Here is a 17,023-nt window from a genome sequence, read left to right as displayed (position 1 = left end):
TTTTCAATACATAGGATGCAATCACTCATTTGATTAAAATATCACGGATTATTCGTACTCCACAAGGAAATGCGTTGTTGGTTGGTGTGGGTGGATCTGGAAAACAGAGTCTGACCAGACTAGCATCACATATTGCTGGATATGAGAGCTTTCAGATTACTTTAACAAGGTAACACAATACAGTGTCCATAGATATTTCCTATAGAAATGAACTGCAAACATGCTTAAATCAATGCAAACCTGTCAAACATTTTATCCCTTACCGTAAACTTCATTTTCAACCAAAATCACCTGTGTAAATCGGCAATCTGTAGATGACTGACCCTGGGTCTTTGTTTTGGGGCCTTTAAGCCATTAAGTCTTCCTTTCCTTCAGCATTTGAGTTTGCAATGCATGCTTGTAAATTCCCGCTAAATCATTTTACACTAAAGATATCGCTGAGGGAAATAGTAACTTTTGTTACAGATGTCTACGGATCCAGATCGATTATTAGAACTGTTACTATTACTTAATAGTGGGTAGTACTGAAATTTAGTAATTTGTGGAAACTGAGGAGAAGAGAGGGGAACTGTTTATCTATCTATCTAATCTATTTGTTAGAGCCCTGTATTTTAAGTTGCATTTATTTGGTTTCTTTTCAGAGGGAAAAGGAGTCAGGGGGAAGATGAGTAAAGACAGATTAGGAAATAAGGTTTCCTCTGTCTTTATTCTGTAGATGTTGTTTTGAAACAGTCCCTGTCATTCATGATTAGAGAACTGGAAGAGATCTTTCCAATTAATTATTTGTCAGCGTTACCACTTAGTTGCCTGGAAGGTGTTCATTTAAATCTTCCTGAAGCAACTGGGAGTGTAATGACTGTCCTTCACCTGTTTATCTTTTTAAATAGCATTTACAGGGTTAAGAATCCATGATTGGCAGTGCATATTTCTCTGTTTCCGAGGGTGGATAGTGATAGGACAAAGGGGAATGGTTTTAAACTGAGACAGAAGAGGTTTAGGTTATATATTAGGAGGAAGTTTTTCACTTGGAGGGTGGTGATGCACTGGAACAGGTTGCCCAAAGAGGTTGTGGATGCCCCATCCCTGGAAGCGTTCAAGGCCAGGCTGGATGTGGCTCTGAGCAGCCTGGTCTAGTGGTTGGTGACCCTGCACATAGCAGGGGGGTTGAAACTAGATGATCTTTGAGATCCTTTTCAATCCAGGCCTTTCTATGATTCTTTTTCTCTTTGAAAACTATGGAACATTTTGAGAATTTTTCACTTGTATGTTCTTATCAGAATACCACAAATCACTGTAGTAATTATAGTTCACACTAGCAAATCAAGCAGTTAGATTGTTGCACAATTTCTACAGTACTTTCATTCAAGGTATTTGTAGAGTTCTGTTAGATGGAGCTGCAAGGGCACTAGAAAATTTTCTGTATGGTATATTAAATTTCAAAACAGTTTTGTTTTCAAATAGTGAACAGTGTGTTGTCTGTATTACATTACATAGGACCCTTGGAAATTAACTGATTTCAAAGAATACAACTTTCTAATTCCAGCAATTTAATAGTATAAGGACGCAATGGACAAATTCCGGTGTTTTATTAACTTTACTTTACTTTTCTTGATATTTCTCAATCTGAATCATTAATTTGCATGGAATTCATCAGAATCATACTTCAACTGTATCTACAGTAAACTACATCAACTGTAAGAGGCATAAGGAATGAATCAACCCAAGTAATATGTTCAATATTACAAATATTGACAATATAATAACACAAATATCACAATAGAAAACTCCGTTGTGGTTATTCTTGTCTCTTAATGATTTTATTTAACTTTCTCTTAATATCTTTGAAAGATAATACATCTGTATTTAAGTTTAGCAGCAGTGGGCAACAGAACCTACTTGACAACTTTATCCAGCTATACTAACCTTCAGTTTGAACAAAGAGCTTAAGACTACAATCTGCAGGGATGCAAAACAGCTGTATCATGCATGTGTTAAAGATAGCATTACTCTTACATTTTATTTTCTAGCACCTTATTCTATTGGTTTCACCTCCTCTCCTATGATTTATGGAACCAATCATTCACTTTGGGAAAATATTTAATTAAAAAAATCCCTGAAAAATGAAAGCAGAAGATACAGTGTCATAGTTTCATGAATTTTTGTTATCAGTAGTCAGCATCATAACATCACGTTTTTCCCCGTTAGTCACAGAACCGGGCTGAACCAGCCCATAAACCATGGACATACAGTATTTATTTCATATGTAGAATTTTATCCTGCCTAAAAAAACTGTGCCGTATGAAAGGTATTTCCCAGAATGATCTATCATTTTTCTTCTCTCTTTCTTTAATCCTTTTCTGTTCCAGAACATATGCCACCAATAACCTCTTGGATGATTTGAAAATCTTGTACCGCACTGCTGGGCAAAAAGGAAAGGGCATTGTCTTTATATTCACAGACAACGAAATCAGAGATGAATCTTTTCTTGAGTACCTGAACAATGTTTTGGCTTCAGGTGAAGTCTCAAATCTTTTTGCACGAGATGAAATAGGTGAAATCACACAAGATCTGATACCAGCAATGAGGAAAGAGTATCCAAAGCGTACTCCCACTGGTGAAAATCTTTATAATTACTTTCTTACTCGAGTTCGCAATAACTTGCACGTGGTACTTTGTTTTTCTCCTGTTGGGGAAAAGTTCAGAACACGTGCACTCAAATTTCCAGCTCTGATTTCAGGCTGTACCATGGACTGGTTCCAGCGCTGGCCTAAAGATGCTCTTGTAGCAGTTGCACAACATTTTTTAGTTTCCTACCCAATAGAGTGCACAGATGAAGTGAAACAAAGTGTTATTAACACCATGGGAACGTTTCAAGATATTGTAGCTGAAAAATGCGTTGAATACTTTGAACGATACAGACGCCGAACGTTTGTTACTCCAAAATCTTACCTGTCCTTCATTGGAGGCTACAAAGCTATTTATGAAGAGAAGTTTGCCAGTGTTGGAAGTTTGTCTGAACGTATGAGAACAGGTACTGTAAATTCTGGCTGTGTATTTTTTATATATATTTATTTTTTAAGTTAAGAAGAATCTGAATGTTAAAGAGTTAAATCTTACATGTCTAGAGAGTTAGCTTATGGACTTGAACTGTGAGCTCACTTTCATTTGGAAGCAGGCTGTCCTATTTTCAGCTTTGTTGTGTATGATTACAAAACATATGGAGTTTTTGTTTTGAGGAACTTTGTGAATATTGCATATTGCAGATGAGTGTTTAAAATAGCACCAGTTAGCAGCTAAAATACTAAAATACCTAAAACTCCTGCTTCTATGTGCCTGTATGCCACAGAACTACTGACTTCCTAGTCTTCACATTTAAACATGCTAAAATTAAATCCGAGGGAAAATATGTAATAATCAGATTGAGTCACTATGAAGATTATTTTTAATAAACATTATAGAGCATGTGTAAAATTACTAAAATAGTGCACTGCATACACAGTTAACAAATGGTTTCTGAAATTGAATGGTGTTTAGAGCTGGACATAAACTTAAATCATTTCTTCTCCTACTGCTACCAACTTCAGAATAGTGCTATTTATACATATCTGCTTGGATAGATAGATGGTGACTGGATGGCTGGAAGGAACATTTGTGCTTGTTCTTTTTTTTTTTTAAGGTTAGAGAGATTTACATGATTTGTATGCATGCATTTACTAATAAGGATTTTTATACATATAGATACATGTAATTTTTTCATCCTTTGATAAAATTTTTGAAATATTACTCAAGAATCTAGCCTCCCTGATCATCTGGATCTTTATATGTTTAATGTAGAAGCTCAGCCTAATCTCACCTTCCCTTGCATTATTTGGGATGTCAGGTTCCTCTTCTCTGTTCTGTGGATCTTAGGAACAGTTTAGTAATTCATATAGTCTTGTGGATTTCGCACTGCTTGCATTTTTTAGCATCTCTCTCACATATAAAAATATAAATAAGTGATCAATGACAGATTCTGAGGACTTTTATCCATAAAATAATAATAATAAAATACATGAAATATTAAACGAATATTAATCCTGCTTTATCTAGGTGGGGATCACTCACTGGCATTTCTAAATGTGAATATAAGTGACTTATTTTCAGTATCCAGATCACTTCATTGAGATTTTTCTCTCATGTACTCATATTGCTACATGGAATTTATTCTACACAGGTCTTGCAAAACTGATGGAAGCCGAGGTTTCAGTAAATCAGCTTTCCAAACAGCTGGTGATGAAGGAGAAAGATTTGGCTTTAGCTTCAAAAAAAGCTGATGAAGTTTTATTGGAAGTAACAATGAAAGCCCAAGCTGCTGAAAAGGTGAAAATGCAGGTGCAAAAGGTAAAAGACAAAGCTCAGATCATTGTGGATGAAATCGCCATTGATAAAGCAGCAGCAGAAGAGAAGCTTGAAGCTGCAAGACCTGCTCTGGAAGAAGCAGAGGCAGCCCTGCAGGTCAGAATCAAAGATACTCTGAACATACATGTATTTTGCAATTGCTGTTTGTGGAATATTGTGGTTGAAAAAATAAAATAATAGGAAAGGGATAGGAAAGCAGCGACCTGGTAGAAAAGAACTGAAAAGCAAGGTAGTAGAGTGGTAAGATAAGAAGTATCTCGTCTACCGTCAGGTAATAAAATGAATCAGTGGAATAAGCAGACTGGCCTTTCTGTAGTTCTACTTCTGGGTCACTTGCAAAACTGAAGCAGTGGCATTAAATATGCAGTCCCCTGCAAAACATCTTTCTCTATCATCAAGTAATGGCTTAAATAAATTGATTATTTTCTTCTCTTTACAGACAATAAAGCCCTCTGACATCGCAACTGTTCGCAAACTGGGTAAACCTCCTCACTTGATAATGCGAATTATGGATTGTGTGCTACTTTTATTCCAAAGGAAAATAGACTCAGTAACAATTGATCAAGAACGCCCATGTGTGAAGCCATCATGGACTGAGGCTCTGAAACTAATGAATAACTCTGGATTTCTTGGCATGTTGCTTAGTTTTCAGAAGGTAAGGAGTTGTTAATTGCATTATTACTCCCACAGCTATCTTAGATATCAGGTAAAATCATCCTCATATTTGTGTGTTATATCATCCACAGAACAAAAGGACATAGGTAGTCTGAAACACATTAGGTTTTGTGCATTTATTGTTGCTGATAACTGTTTTCCTCTCCATTGTCATGGTTCCCTATTTCAGCAAACTTTCTCCTGGACCATACAGTTATGATGGCAGACACAATTATTCCAAGCACTGAACCAAATCTTGAAAAGCTTGATTGTATCTTTATTCAAGCAGCTCTTACTTCTCAGTAGGAATTTGCTAAAAAGTGTTCACTGTTGATTTTTTGGTTGTTTTCTCATCTCTAGTGAAATGGTCTCCATCCACCAGACCTGTTTGCATATAAAATGCCCCAGAACACCATCTCCCAAATTGTTTGATGGGGAGGAAATACAAAAGAGAATGAAAATCCTGCAAAAATACAGAGCTACTGCAAACTTTTGGAACTATTATATTAGAATAGTAGTAAAGCACAGAATGATCAACCAAATGAAAATAATAATAATAAATATAAGTAAATAAATAAATAAATAAAATATATAAATAAAAATAATAAAAATAATAAAAACGGATTTTTATTTCTTTTAGGGGCAAAAGCCTGCCCTATTTACACCAAGATTCTCTAGACTGTGGTGCAAGGGAAATTTCTTGCCAGGGAAGAGAAGATGTACCTAGACATGTAGCTAGACCAGAAGAAGACCTGGGATGGATTATGGAATGGCAAAACTGGGGCTCAACTCCCAACAAAGCAGGTTTTGGCAAAACCTGTGTTTTCTGCAATGTTGCAGAAAACTGTTAATTTGTGCATGGATTCTTAAATCAGCTTCAGCTGTGCATTTTGCTGATGTCTTTTTAAGCTACTGGAGTTCTGTTGTGCAGATGTGGCTTGAAACTGCTACTCTTGCTATCCCCAGGAGTTGCTTCTTCCTGTGAGCCATATTGACATGGCAGCATGTGGAATACTTGTGCAGTCTCTGCAGATAGACTCCTTCTGGGGCTGTCAATCTGGCCACTTTTCCAAGTGCTGCCTTCTCTAAACAGATAGAGGAAGTGAGATCAAAGATAATGGGGATCAATTATACACTCCTTACTCAAGCATATGAGGTTTCCAGTTTTAGCACTTATCTGTACTACATCTTCTTGCTGGAAGTTCGGAATACATTTAACTCTATTCAGAGCAATTTGAACAGCCTCAGTAAGGGTAAGCTCCTGCTGGAATTCATACTGATGAGTGTGACAAGGAATTCCAGATTCTATCTATCCCTGATGAAGTACTTTCTATGTCATCCCTTTGCCTTATTTCTTGTTTCCAATATTGACCATATGGGAGAAGTAAGGCTGTCATGTCTGGAGTTCTGAGTATACTGTACTGTTGGGTTTTTTTGTGAGATTTTTGATATTTTCTTATTTTTGTTATGCAAGGAAGATCAGTGGAAGAAGAAAGCTCCTTGGGTTTAAAATTTGTTCCTGAAAAGGAAAAGAATTACATTTGAATAGGATCTTAGGCCACTGTTGTTTGGTCTTTGCTGCACCCTTGTTGGCTTGCTATTTTATAATTTCGAGTAGGAGAATAAAAAAATGAAAATGTTTATCCAGCATTACTCTTCATATTAGCAAATATCATAATTAGAACATCATAATATATGATTTTAGGAATAATGTAATTAATGTCTTTGTTATTATTATAGTAGCTAGGGATCAGACAGGTATATGACTGTCCTTTCTGATCTATACCTCCAAAAAAAAAGGGTATCTTGCTTGATGCTATTAATGGAGGATCATTTTTAGATTCATTGCAAGAAACATGTTAATACATTGCCAATAAAAGGAAGATTCTTAATGCTTCTGTTGTTAAGCAACTATTATTACCCTGCATAATCTATTCTACTCTCTATATTGCTTAAGGAGATGAATTCCATTTTCTTCTGACACTTGTGTAATTATAGATTAACCACCGTCATCAAAGATCTGGCTTTTCATACTCTCTACAGAAGGGAGAAAAAAATGTAAGATTAGAATAATGAAGTGAAAAGCTGAAAGAAATCACATTTACAGTTAAGGAAAAGGGATGGTTTCAATGAAATCAGTGTTACAGAAATGAAAAGTTTCACCTTTTCCCTTTCCCAGGCTTCACACTGAACTCCCTCTGTTTACACTATGATTTGTATAATGTCATGGTGAGCTGGTTCAGGGAACTTGCCTAGGAGAAAACAGAACACTGTTGTGTGCTGTCTTGGATTTCTATCATATTGGCTTCCATACTAGCTTACTGAGAGCATTGAGATCTCATTAAAGATGTGGCAAGAACAGATCTTGAGGCTGAAAGGGAAAGAAGGTGCAGAGAGCTGTAATAGGAGTTAGACCAGCTTAGGTTGTCAGGAGCTACAGATGTGAGTAATATCTCTAAATATTATGGGCCAAATAAATGTATGAAATGTAAACTCTAGTCAAAGTTTTTTCAGAGGAATTAGGAGCTATTTTTACTTGAGTTCACAAAAAAACCCCAACAACTAATCTGTCCTTTCCAAGAGTAGAAAGCACTGTCTGTGTTCATGAACAATGTCTAGTTCATTTCTTTTGTAAGAAGTAGTAGTCATGTTTTTAAGAATAAAAGTGTTTTGGTGAAGCAGACTTTATTTTAACATCCATTCTCATGAATAATTTTTCCTTTCTGTGTAGGACTCAATTACAGGAGAAATTGTGGAGCTTTTAGAGCCTTATTTGGACATGGAGGATTATAATCTGGAGATGGCTAAAAAAGTGTGTGGAAACGTAGCAGGTCTATGCTCATGGACACAAGCAATGGCTTACTTCTATGGTATTAATAAAGAAGTCCTTCCTCTTAAGGTATTTCATATTATTAATTTCATTTTTCTGGGAGGTAACTATGGTTGAAGGCAAAAAATGTAGCAGTATTTTGGCTAAAAAAGATAGCGATTTGCAAGAGATTCTTATTTCTTCATTTCTTCAATTTTGAAGTCCAACACTGAAAAGTCAAAGAAGTCCTGCCATTTTTTCCCCTTACATAGCTACACTGTTGCACAGTTGCTACTTGTCTGCATGCAATCAATTTTCAGTGGGAGCCTTCAGCACACAGGTTCTTTATACAACTTGGCTATTGGCAAGTGAAAGTTACTATGTCTGTCCTTGACCTTGGTCCCAGGCACCACAGTTTCAAGAAAATTTCCCCTCTGTCTTATTGGCCTGGGAAGGAGCATGTTTGTCATGGCCTTGGGAGAGATCTTTCTTGACAAAGAAGCATTCTTTAGTGAATTTAGCTGGAATTGAATTATCCAAGAAAATTTCTGAGTGTCAAGTCGCTACAAGTGATTGTTTATGTAGTATGTAGTCACCTGGCACAGAATTCTTTAGGAACAGTGAAATTATTGTAAAATTAGAGTAGAAAGGAATCAGCTGCCATTATCTGCACTGCTAAAGATAGTTTTATTATCTTCGAAATGTTTAATAGATGAGCATATTAAAAAAAACCTGAATACTTACATAGTGATTTATAGTAACTGCTTAAATTGATAATTTTATTGTTTTTTTTTTTTAAATACATACCAATCAGTTATGCTTCCACAGTATTTATGCTCAGTCTCTTTTTGTGTAATTCAGTGTATCCACTGCATATTCAAAAGTCTTCACATGTGCTTTTAGTTTATCTGGATTGATCTAACTCAAATTCATTAAAACGTAATATTTTTGATCCAAATAGCCATTGACTGTATTTTTGTGATTTATATTTTTATAAACAATAGAACATTCTCTAATGAAAATAGAATCTGATATGCACCTATTGAGATCTATAAAAAAGAAAAAAAAAAAAAAAAAAAACCAACTAGGGGAAATACTGGCCTAATGCTCAGATGCAACTCTATGAAAGCTGTGGAAGTGCTCTTGCAGTTTTTAATTATACATGATTTAAAGTTACATATACATTTATCTTTATATTTGTATATTTACATCTTGCCACACTGGAACAGATACAAAGCTAAGCATGTATTTCTTGGCAAAGCGATACCTATTGTCAGGTATGGCAATAGTTTCCATTATTTTGAAATTGGAGATAATAGAGGAAGGAAAGGTTTACAGAAGATATTGTGGGAAGCAGTGGAGTGATGCTAAGAAAATAATTGAAAATAAGTGTACAATTAGATTTCATAAAGGACTAGCACAGGGTAAATCATCCAGTGCTAAAAGCAGGTTTACTGAATGAATTAATCAAATTGCTTTATCCTAACTGCAATTCTAGGACACAGACCCTCTTCAACACTTGCATAATCCAGCCAATGTAATTTTTAGTTGCATCTTAAATGGGACTCAGTGCCTCCTTAATCTTAAATGTGACACTTTATGAAAACTGACTAATAATGACTTACATTTTAGTAATTATTGTGTATAAGCATGCAAAAATGAATTCTTCCCTTGAAATCATTACCTACCTCTTTAGATATGTGGCTTGCAGCCTAAGTATCACTACTCAGAGTTGAACACAGTACAAAAAACAGTGCCTGCAAACATAGTGCAGTGTGGTTGTTTATCATAAAGCAGCCACCGTTTATTTACTGCTTTCCTGTAGACCCTCAATATGACCATGAGCAGTTCCCCTCTAGTTTGTTAACCAGTCAGCAAGCCTGCTGAATTAACCTGATAATTCTGAAACACCATCTTCTGTTTATTCACTAGTTGAAGAAAATAGCAGTAGAATGAGGAAGCCCTGGCTTTAGCTGTGATTGTGCTAGCATCCAATTAAAATAAGGAAATAATTTCCCTTGGAGATGTCTCCAGAGATTTTAATTAAGATCTCCTTAAGCTGTAATGATGATCAAGAAAAGTTTGTCTGTAGTTTATAAATTCTGTTTGATATGGGGAATTGTCCCTATCACATGCTGCTTTAAATATAGAACTTTATTGCCTTTTCTGCTTTTGCTTGCCAATGTTGAACTAAAACCCATAGGAGGCAACAACTGGAATTTCACCTTAGGAGGAACAGTATGAAAATTTGGTGCCAACCATTTAAATAAGAGTGTGCTTGTCAAGTAAATACCCACAAGTATTTGAGTATGAATTCAAGGAAGTCATTTATGTGAAGAGGGTGGAAGGGAGGATTAGATCACCTGTAACAAAACACGTTAGAGTCAGGATATGTAACTTGGAAAGGAAGAAGTGAAGAATCTTTAATAGCTATTGAGGCTGCATAAAGCAGATAAGAGGCAGGATCTTGATGCCTTTCAAGGTTTTTTTAGTTCCCCCAAATGGCCACTGATAGTAAAAAATAGAGGACAAGATTTTATTAATGTCATTTTGCACAGATCTGTTTGCATGTATGTATATGCGTGTATGTATGTATGTATTTTTATGTGTGTGTGTGAGTAATAAATTTTAGACATGAAGAAAAGCCATTTTTTTTAAATGTCTGCAAAACCTATATATGTGTTTGCTTCTCTTATAATGTTTCCCTAAATTATCTCTGAGTCTAACCTTCTCATGATATTGAGCCTCTGATCAGGATGATACAAAAGCAGTGGGCCATCTGTGTGAAAAATCAGCAGTAAGCTGAAGCAGGAGCAGCTAGAGATTGCACTGCATGAAGCAATATCAGCCAGGTACCATATACCCAGGGAATGACTGCAAAAAGGAAAAAAGAAAAAAAGACCATTGTGGTCATCCAACGCATCCACAAAGCACTTCTAGTAATGTTTCTTGTATTTACTGAGCAATAGCTGCTCTTCATGGAGATCAGGTGCTGTTCTAGGCATTTCATTCATGAGCAGAGATAGCATTTAACAATATGAAGATTTTTATCAAATAAAGCATTTTTATTTATTTTTATTTAAATGCCTTCCTGGATCAGGACCAGTTATATTCAGTGGTAAGCAAAATTGAATTTGCAGTGAATAAGTGAGGAACTTGAGGCTATGGCAATGCTGATAAATTAAATAGTGTGACTGAACTTTAGACACTAGAAAATGAGCGTCTATGCTGTTAAATTGTTAGAATGGTCCCTAGTGTGTATTTGATCCTAGCCAGACAGCATTTTCTGAGTGGTCTCTGGGCACCTCTCAGGAGCTAGCCTGGCCAAAGAGCCCTTCTGCAGGTCTGTTTGCATGCAGTGTGATATTTTAGAGAATGGAAGAGTTTTACATGAGCTGCTTACTCTTATGGATTTCAGTGCCAGAGGAAGATTCTGGACATGTTAAATTTAACAGCATAGCTGTGGATTGTAATTACTTGTTTATTTTTCCAGTATTTTTTGTAATGCACAAATGTTAAGAGGGGTAAAATCATCTCACCACCTGCTATGAAGGCCTCTTAGGTGGCCTCTTGGAATAAGGCAAAGTAGCTGCTCAACAGTTCAGTCTGTGTCAATTAATGACACTTGGCCTGTGCAGACAGATGTGGGGTGGAAGATGCAGAAAGACCAAATGAGGCACTGGTTGAAGCAGACATGAGGGTGTTGTGTGGTTCCTCACAGTGCCAGTGGCAAGGAAAGGCCAAAGACATGGCTCTTGCACAAGCCTCCAGGTGTTCTCATGTGACCCCCGTATCCAGGAGCTTGCAGTGTGGTTCTCATGTCCTCAATCCTCGTGATTTATTCACATAAAATCCATTTATCAGGCTTTCACACTGCATCCAACTGGAACAAATTCTGAATCGTTGCTTTGCTGCGTGACTCAGAGAGATGAAACGAAGGGTATGAATCTTGTTCGCATAGCAATGTCACTAAAATTAGAAAGGCCGCAATGGTTCTTTGTGGTTGGGAGACACATTTTCTTTCCTCTGTTAATTGGCTGGAAATCTTCATAAGAAGCTTCTTGTAACTCTAATAGCCTTCTTGGCAGAAAAACTTTCCTTCTGCTCTCAAGGCAAAACTGTGCAGGAAGCTGCCAGCCAACGTGCTAGTGATGTCTATATGAAAGCAGTGTTTGTACCCATGTAATTTTGAAACATGGAATTGGAGAGAGAGGCAGAGTGATGATTTCCAGGGAGAACTGAAGCAAGTAGTCTCTGCCTTGGGGAGTCACATATATTGGTCACCCAGGTATACTAGCATTCATTCTTTTGCAACCAAGCATTGTTCATCACATATGATTAAGCATCCTACACATCAAACCAATACCAAAATGTACTAATACTTTATTATTACCCTAAACTTAGCTGAAAACCTTGGTTAAACTGTCTATAAAATTACTTATTATAATAAGTCTTCTGCTAGCAATCCTTGTAATGCCTAACTAATTTGGGGATTTTCCATGTTAGAGTGCAGTAGATTTTTTCTTTACATTCATCTGAAGTGTTTCTTAGTGAGATTTATTTATTTATTTTGATTGTGCCTACATCTTCAAGGCTGGTAGCCTTTTAGGAGCTTTTAAAAAGTAGGAAGTTTTATTCATATTTTGTACCTTTCTGTGCAGTTTATTGCTGTGTGGAGATATGGCCTTTCATATTTGTAAGGCACCACCACTTGTGTGTATCGGGCATTCTTTTTCACTATGGCTCACTGTGTATTCCTATGGTAAATGCCAATGGGAAATATGAATCCTCACAGCCAGGTTTAATTTTCCTATTCTTTCAGCTGTTCTTCCCAGCTTTCCAATGATATTTTTCCCTGTGTCACCTCACCGTTTGTAAGCTGTGATGAAGCAATGCATCATAACTTTTTTTTACTCTCATTCTTGGCTCTCATGGATTCAATGATAAAAGATGATCTGCACCAGAGGAGGAGGCTAGGTGGAAGAGAGAGGGATGCTGCAGTGTCCTCTCTGGATCTCAGTAAAAGATCCAACAACAAATAGCTTAATAAGACAATTGCTTTAGTAAGACAGAACAAAAAGAGGGGTATATGATAGCTTTAATGACCAAAAGAGAGCGGTCTTTCTCCATGAACAGGATCTGCTCTGCATGGCACACCATGGGAAAATTCATCTAGGCTCTGTCCAATGTTGCATGAACATGGAGTGCTCAGTATCTGAAGGGATATAAGATTTACTCACTACCTACACTTATGCTTGTTTTATTGGGGCATTTTTTTTCTTAAGACATCTGTTGTCATTCTTTTCTTATTGGGATCTAGAAAGGACCCTGCTCCATCTCTTTGCCTTCCTTGGTGTTGAGCAGAGGAATACTCCTGTAGTGTTTAAGCTTTTCCAGAGAGTCCAAGATTCACTAAAAGTAGTATCTGAGATTCTGAAATCTGCTTAGCTGAGTCTTATCAAGACTCACTGGTTTGCTGATTCAACAGTGTCTGTCTTTAGGAGATGTTCTTTAATATGCACCTCGAGAAATAAAAGTAGAATAAAAATATTTCAGCATCTTTACATGATGGATATTTTATGAATGGTCATTTTGCTGGCTTATCTCCATTATAAAATATTTGTTTATCTCTAGGATCTGTCAGCAGATGCAGTGGCTACAGTAAATTATATTTTTGCTGATAGTGCTGTTCTCTGCAAGTGTAACACTGAAGTGTTAAATTTGTGCTTCAATGATTATTGCAAATACGCTTCTCTAATTGCTGGCAGACCTATCTTGAAACACACTGGACTCCATGCTCTTTTTTATCATGCCTAATCTCAAAATGGGATTTGGTTCCTCTCTTTTAATTTTTTTTCCTATCCAGTGCAAGAATTTGCAGATTTTAGTGTAGTTCGGTAGGAATTAAATTTATCTCTTTAGTCAAGATTTAATGTCAAGAACCAGCCCAAGGTTATACTGTTTACTAGAAGTCATCCCAGAGATTCCTTGCTATGCTCTGATGTGATGTGAGATTCAAGTTTCATATTTGTAATAAAACATTTTTACAGATTCTTAGTTTCTATCTTTGTAACTCTTAGAGCAGGAAAAATAAAAATGCATGATATTTAAATATTTAGGTGCTTTAAATATTCAGAGCAAATGAGAACAAAGTTTACCTGTAAGTGTTTCATAAGCATTTTGTCAATTTCTAATCTTTCACAAACAAGTATTTGGAAACACATTCTGGATTCACAGAATATATATATATTTTTCTTAGTAGTAATACAGAAATGAAGAGGCCAAGTTTTAGAGATGTCAGCTTATCATTCAAATTTTCATAGACACACATGAAATGTCTTTAGTCTCCACAGGAGTGTTTGTTACATTTTTATTGTAGAAGTAATTGATGAGGAAAGAAAGAAAAAGATTAGTTTCCATTATCATTGTTATTATTTTATAATCTGTGAGGCACAATCTTAATTTTCTTTTGCACTGAGAAGATATCACAGGAAATATTGTATGCAGTGCCTCATATATCTAGTATACAGCTATTTCAAGGGTATTGTGCTTATAAACCATTAATCGTTGTGTGATTAATGGATCATTCTGAAAATATTATTAAAACGTTTTAAGATTGCATTGAATAACAATAAAAGGAAAAAAACGTTTTTATCTTGTATATGTATTATTTTTAGAAATTCTCAATACAGTACAGTATATGCCACTAAATGAATGTACTTGACTTGCCAAATAACAAGTATTAATGACTGTTTACTTTGAAATGCTTCTAGGCAAATCTAGCCTTGCAAGAGGGAAGACTTGCAGCTGCCCAAACTGAACTGAATAATGCACAAAATCAGCTGGATGAGAAGCAGATGGAACTGGATCAAGTACAAGCCATGTATGATGCTGCTATGAAAGAGAAGCAGGCCTTACTTGATGATGCCGAGGCTTGCAGAAGGAAGATGAACAATGCCACAGCTCTGATAGAAGGCTTAGGTGGAGAAAAGGTGCTGGCACATTAGGAGTATAGTTCTAGCACAAAGTTGGTCCTCAGGTTTGATAACAAATATTAACAGTGCTGAAGAAATTCAAGGCAAGGTGATGTCTTGATATCATATGACACTATATTTTAGTTACACGTGGGCTCTTTTCTTTTTTTCTTGAAATCAGTGTATCTAACAAAGTAAAAACCATTTATTGTGTTAGCCAAATTCTTACATATAATGATCATATGGCTTGTATTGGGATAACGTTCGAAATGAAAGCCAAGGAGCCAAATTCCTTTTAACTTTACTAAGAAGAGGAATTAGGCTTAACCTAAATAATTACCCTAAAATATTCATAAGAAGGATTACTCTTTTTTTTCTCACCAACTATACAAGAATAGAAATTTGAAGCTTGACTAATATTCTGAATTATATTTTAAGTTCAGATTGCTACTGAAACCTTTTACAGAATTATGGGCTAATCTTTATCCTCTGTGCTAAGCTTTAAGTTTTACTTTCCTATGCAGATTTTTATAGCTTCAGCTTATAATAGAACCTGAGGGTTTCCAGAAAAAGCGGGATGGTCTTTTTTGTAATTGGCTGATTATTTGCTTTGAGAAGTCCTTGTTTGTAATCACACAGAATCAAAACTGATGAAAGCCTTGACTTTCAACCACTGAATCCTGTAAGATCTCAAGTGTTTGTACAGATGTGCTTCAAAATGTTTAGTCCAAAATATTAGATGCTTTGGCCTATTTTTGATTTCTCAGGACATTATCCAATAGAAGTTGGAGTATCTCCAAAGATAGAGATTCTGCAGGCTCTCTTGGCAACTATTCCAGTCCTCGACCACTCTCACTGTCTTTTTGTATATTTGAATGGAATTACCTGTATTTGAATTCCTGCCCACTGCCACTTGTCCTTTCACTGGGTACCATTTTAAAGAGTATGGCACCATCTTCTTTGCAATCAGTCATGACATATTAATACATTGCCAGAATTCCCCCCAAGAGTCTGCTCTCAAGCCTAAATAGTCTCTGTACACTCAGACTATTCTCATAAGACAGAGGCCCCATTTGGGCCCTTTGCTTAACTCTCTCTAATGTGTCCATATCTGGTCAGCTCAGACCTGAGCACAGTAGTCCAGAAGTGCTCTCACCAGTGATAACAGGAATAATCACCTCCCTGGATGTGTTTCCAGCAGTCTTCTGAAGGTAACCTAGAATGCTCTTGTCCATCTCTGCTGTGAGCATTTGTTACTGTCTCATGTTCCACGTGGTTTCTGTTAGCGCTTCCAGGCCTTTTTCTTCCCAACTGCACTCTAGCTGTCAGTTCCAGCTGGAACCATACTGTTGCATTGAGTTTTTCCTTCTCAGAGACAGTACCAACACTTTCCTTTGCTGAACTTGAGATTCCTGTTGGTCCATTTCTCCAGCCTGTTGAGTGCTCTCTGGATGGCAGCCCTTTTATCAAGTGTGTCAACTTGCTGAGAGTGCACTCTCTTCTATTTTCTATGGGTCATTCATTTTACCCCTATAGGAGTGATATTTGTATTCACTTTGTCCTCAGGAGTTTCTCTCAATCGTAGTGACCTTCCAAAGACTAATGGCCATCCAGAGATTTCAGATGCAGAACTCAATGCATTCCAGCTGCTTTCTCACAGAGGGAAACTACTTCTCACTGTTCCAGCCTGTCCTTCATAACAAGCCTATATATGTGTTGTAGCACTGTGATTGTGGGAACTTTCCTGCTGTGTCACAGTGATTCCCATGAGATCATGACTCTAGCTACTTGCAGACCTCTTGTTCTCTGTGCTGTGCACATTAGTGTATGAGCATTTCAGAGAGGAGTCCAGCTGTGCTGATTTCCCAGAATCAGTATGAAAACCATCCTGGGGTTCTGTCTGGTAGGCAGTACCTTGTTTATGTAGATATGCTTCAGATGGTCCTCTGTGTTACTGATTGTTAGGTTTCTACTGTATACATCACTCTACGCATTTTATTTGCCAGTCTGGTCCTTCAGTTCCTCACTGATTATTGTGTGTCCTCTCCCTCCCTTTCCATTCCTTCTTTAAAGGCCCCTCTACTGGTTTGGCCAGCCTGTTGGCAGAGATACTTATTCCCCACTTAGGTGGCTGCCATCTCTTCCAATAAAGCTTCTACTTCTACTTCTGAAAAGAACGATTTAAAGA

The 17,023-nt window shown here is 36.7% G+C and overlaps 1 protein-coding gene across 1 annotated transcript; it reads left to right on the top strand.

The window, feature by feature from the left end:
• The first annotated feature begins 22 nt into the window (after positions 1-22).
• LOC104910208 (dynein heavy chain 5, axonemal-like) lies at positions 23-16,596 on the top strand. Its single transcript, XM_010708652.3, has 6 exons — positions 23-169; positions 2,367-3,031; positions 4,214-4,494; positions 4,838-5,053; positions 7,784-7,951; positions 14,635-16,596. Exons 2-6 carry the CDS (start codon positions 2,581-2,583, stop codon positions 14,866-14,868), a joined length of 1,350 nt encoding a protein of 449 aa, XP_010706954.1. The 5' UTR covers positions 23-169; positions 2,367-2,580; the 3' UTR covers positions 14,869-16,596.
• Positions 16,597-17,023: the final 427 nt, after the last annotated feature.

Source organism: Meleagris gallopavo, chromosome 3 (genome assembly GCF_000146605.3).
Source record: "Meleagris gallopavo isolate NT-WF06-2002-E0010 breed Aviagen turkey brand Nicholas breeding stock chromosome 3, Turkey_5.1, whole genome shotgun sequence".
In the NCBI taxonomy this organism is placed as follows: domain Eukaryota; kingdom Metazoa; phylum Chordata; class Aves; order Galliformes; family Phasianidae; genus Meleagris; species Meleagris gallopavo.
The sequence above is the reverse complement of the archived record's forward strand: the minus strand, read 5'-3'. Positions and strand labels throughout refer to the sequence as shown.

Excerpts from the sequence above, each read along its gene's own strand:
- LOC104910208 (XM_010708652.3), top strand. The coding sequence starts at position 2,581 with ATGAGGAAAGAGTATCCAAAGCGTACTCCCACTGGTGAAAATCTTTAT. Across the intron at positions 3,032-4,213 it reads GTCTGAACGTATGAGAACAG|GTCTTGCAAAACTGATGGAA; the intron begins GTACTGTAAATT and ends TATTCTACACAG. Across the intron at positions 5,054-7,783 it reads TGTTGCTTAGTTTTCAGAAG|GACTCAATTACAGGAGAAAT; the intron begins GTAAGGAGTTGT and ends CTTTCTGTGTAG.